This window comes from Aptenodytes forsteri, unplaced genomic scaffold (genome assembly GCF_000699145.1).
Source record: "Aptenodytes forsteri isolate BGI_AS27 unplaced genomic scaffold, ASM69914v1 Scaffold422, whole genome shotgun sequence".
Classification (NCBI taxonomy): Eukaryota; Metazoa; Chordata; class Aves; order Sphenisciformes; family Spheniscidae; genus Aptenodytes; species Aptenodytes forsteri.
Window position 1 is genome coordinate 9,907 of NW_008795687.1, and position 1,760 is coordinate 11,666.

The 1,760-nt window shown below is 63.0% G+C and overlaps 1 protein-coding gene across 1 annotated transcript in view; it reads right to left on the reverse strand.

The window, feature by feature from the left end:
• Positions 1–1,012: 1,012 nt before the first annotated feature.
• LIME1 (Lck interacting transmembrane adaptor 1) overlaps positions 1,013–1,760 on the reverse strand; it is a 2,853-nt gene continuing 2,105 nt past the window's right edge. The window contains exon 5 of the mRNA XM_009282730.1: positions 1,013–1,417. Coding sequence (XP_009281005.1) covers positions 1,013–1,417 — 405 coding nt within the window. The remainder of the gene's footprint in view (positions 1,418–1,760) is intronic.

Here is a 1,760-nt window from a genome sequence, read left to right on the forward strand (position 1 = left end):
GCACAGCCATGGCAAGTCCCTGCTCCGGGGTGGCCCACCCCGTTTCAGCAGCTCTTGGTGGCTGCACATCCCCATCTCGGAGGTGCAAAACCATCCGTGCGGGCAGGTGCACCCGCTTGTGGTTATGCTGCACCCGAAGCCACTCTCCTGGCGCTGGCACCACCAGGTTGCTGCAGCAGCAGCACCAGCCATCAGAACCAGAGTTTTAGATCCAGTTTGTTTTCTCCTGACAAGGATAAACCCCTCTCAGCCTTTTAATGGTGTTTGTGAGATGGCTGCTCACGGAGGTACCCTTGCATGTGCCCGAGAGGTGGGAGTGGGTGATGGGGGACAGGCAGCCATCCTGGAGCAGAGCCCCCGGCCCACGCTGTCTTGCACCGAGGCACGGGGCTTGGCCCCTGGTCCCCATAACCAGGGACATTCAGTGATGGGAGCAAAGCTGCTTAAGGCTTCCCAGGGGCTGGACGGGGCCCTTCTCTCCCCCAGGCAGAGGGAAGAGGACAGACACCCTCGCTCACGGCGTAACGCCGCTGATGAGGGGCCTGATCCTGCAGCCCAGGGCCACGGGGCTGGCCCACAGCCCTGGCCCACAGCCCTGCCACCACCCGCCCCAAAACACGACCGGTCCCAAACCGGTTCCCATCTTGGTGGCAGCGCCAGCCTTGTCCCACTGGGCTCCCACGTGGCACCCAGCACCCAGCTCGGGCCAGATGTCACCCTGCAGACTCCGCCATCATCCCAATGTTGGGATGATCCCCCGGGACACCCCGATGTCAACCTGCTGGCGCAGGGTGGGTTGGGATGGGACAAGGACGCTTAAAGAAAAGTAAAATGAAATATATAGGGAAAGCGCTTGCAGGGATGCAGCCGCGCCGGTGGGCGTTGGGCTTGTGTGCGCCTGTCCCTACGGGCTCAACCCCCTGGAAAGCCGGTCCCGGGGGGACCCCCGCCCCGACTGCATCTGCCCAGGGTGGGACCACCCCGCGGCAAGGACCCCGCTCCCAGGGGGATGCTATAGGTTGGTGATGTACACCTCCAGCCCGTTGGCCGCTGTCCTGCCGGAGGCTCGCCGGGACTCCCCTGCCCAAATGTCACCGACGCTTTCGTACAGGTTCTCGGGGGCACAGGGCTTCCCCGGCTTGTCCCGTTTCGCCGCCTTCTTCCAGTTAACGTTCACAGCCTCGTAGTCTGGGTCGGGGCCGCGGCCCTGAGCAGTCCAGGCTCTGTCGCTGATGGACTCGTAGCAGGGGTCGGAGGAGCCTTGGGCTGCCGGGGACCAGCACCCGGCTGGGGCACCCTCCTCCTGGCGAGGGGACGGCCACCCAGCACCGGCCTCCCTCGCGGCCCTCGGGGACGATGCGGGGACCTGGGTTTTCTTCTTGGTGGCTTTGCACACCGTCGAGTACATCTCTTCCAGCTGCAAAAGGAAGGTGGGGGTTTGGGGGCAATCCCTGCCCACTGCGGGCTATCCCCACGCCTCTGCCCCCCCCTGCTTCCCACAGCCCCCAGCAGGATCCCAGCAGTGGATTACCCATTGGGGATCTGTCCTGGTTTCGGCTGGGATAGAGTTAATTTTCTTCCTAGTAGCTGGCACAGCGCTGCGTTTTGGATTTAGTACGAGAACAATGTTGATAACACACCGATGGTTTAGTTGTTGCTGAGCAGTGCTTACACTAGCCAAGGACTTTTCAGCTTCTCTTGCCCTGCCAGCGAGAAGCTGGGAGGGGGCACAGCCAGGACAGCTGACCCAAACTGGCCAA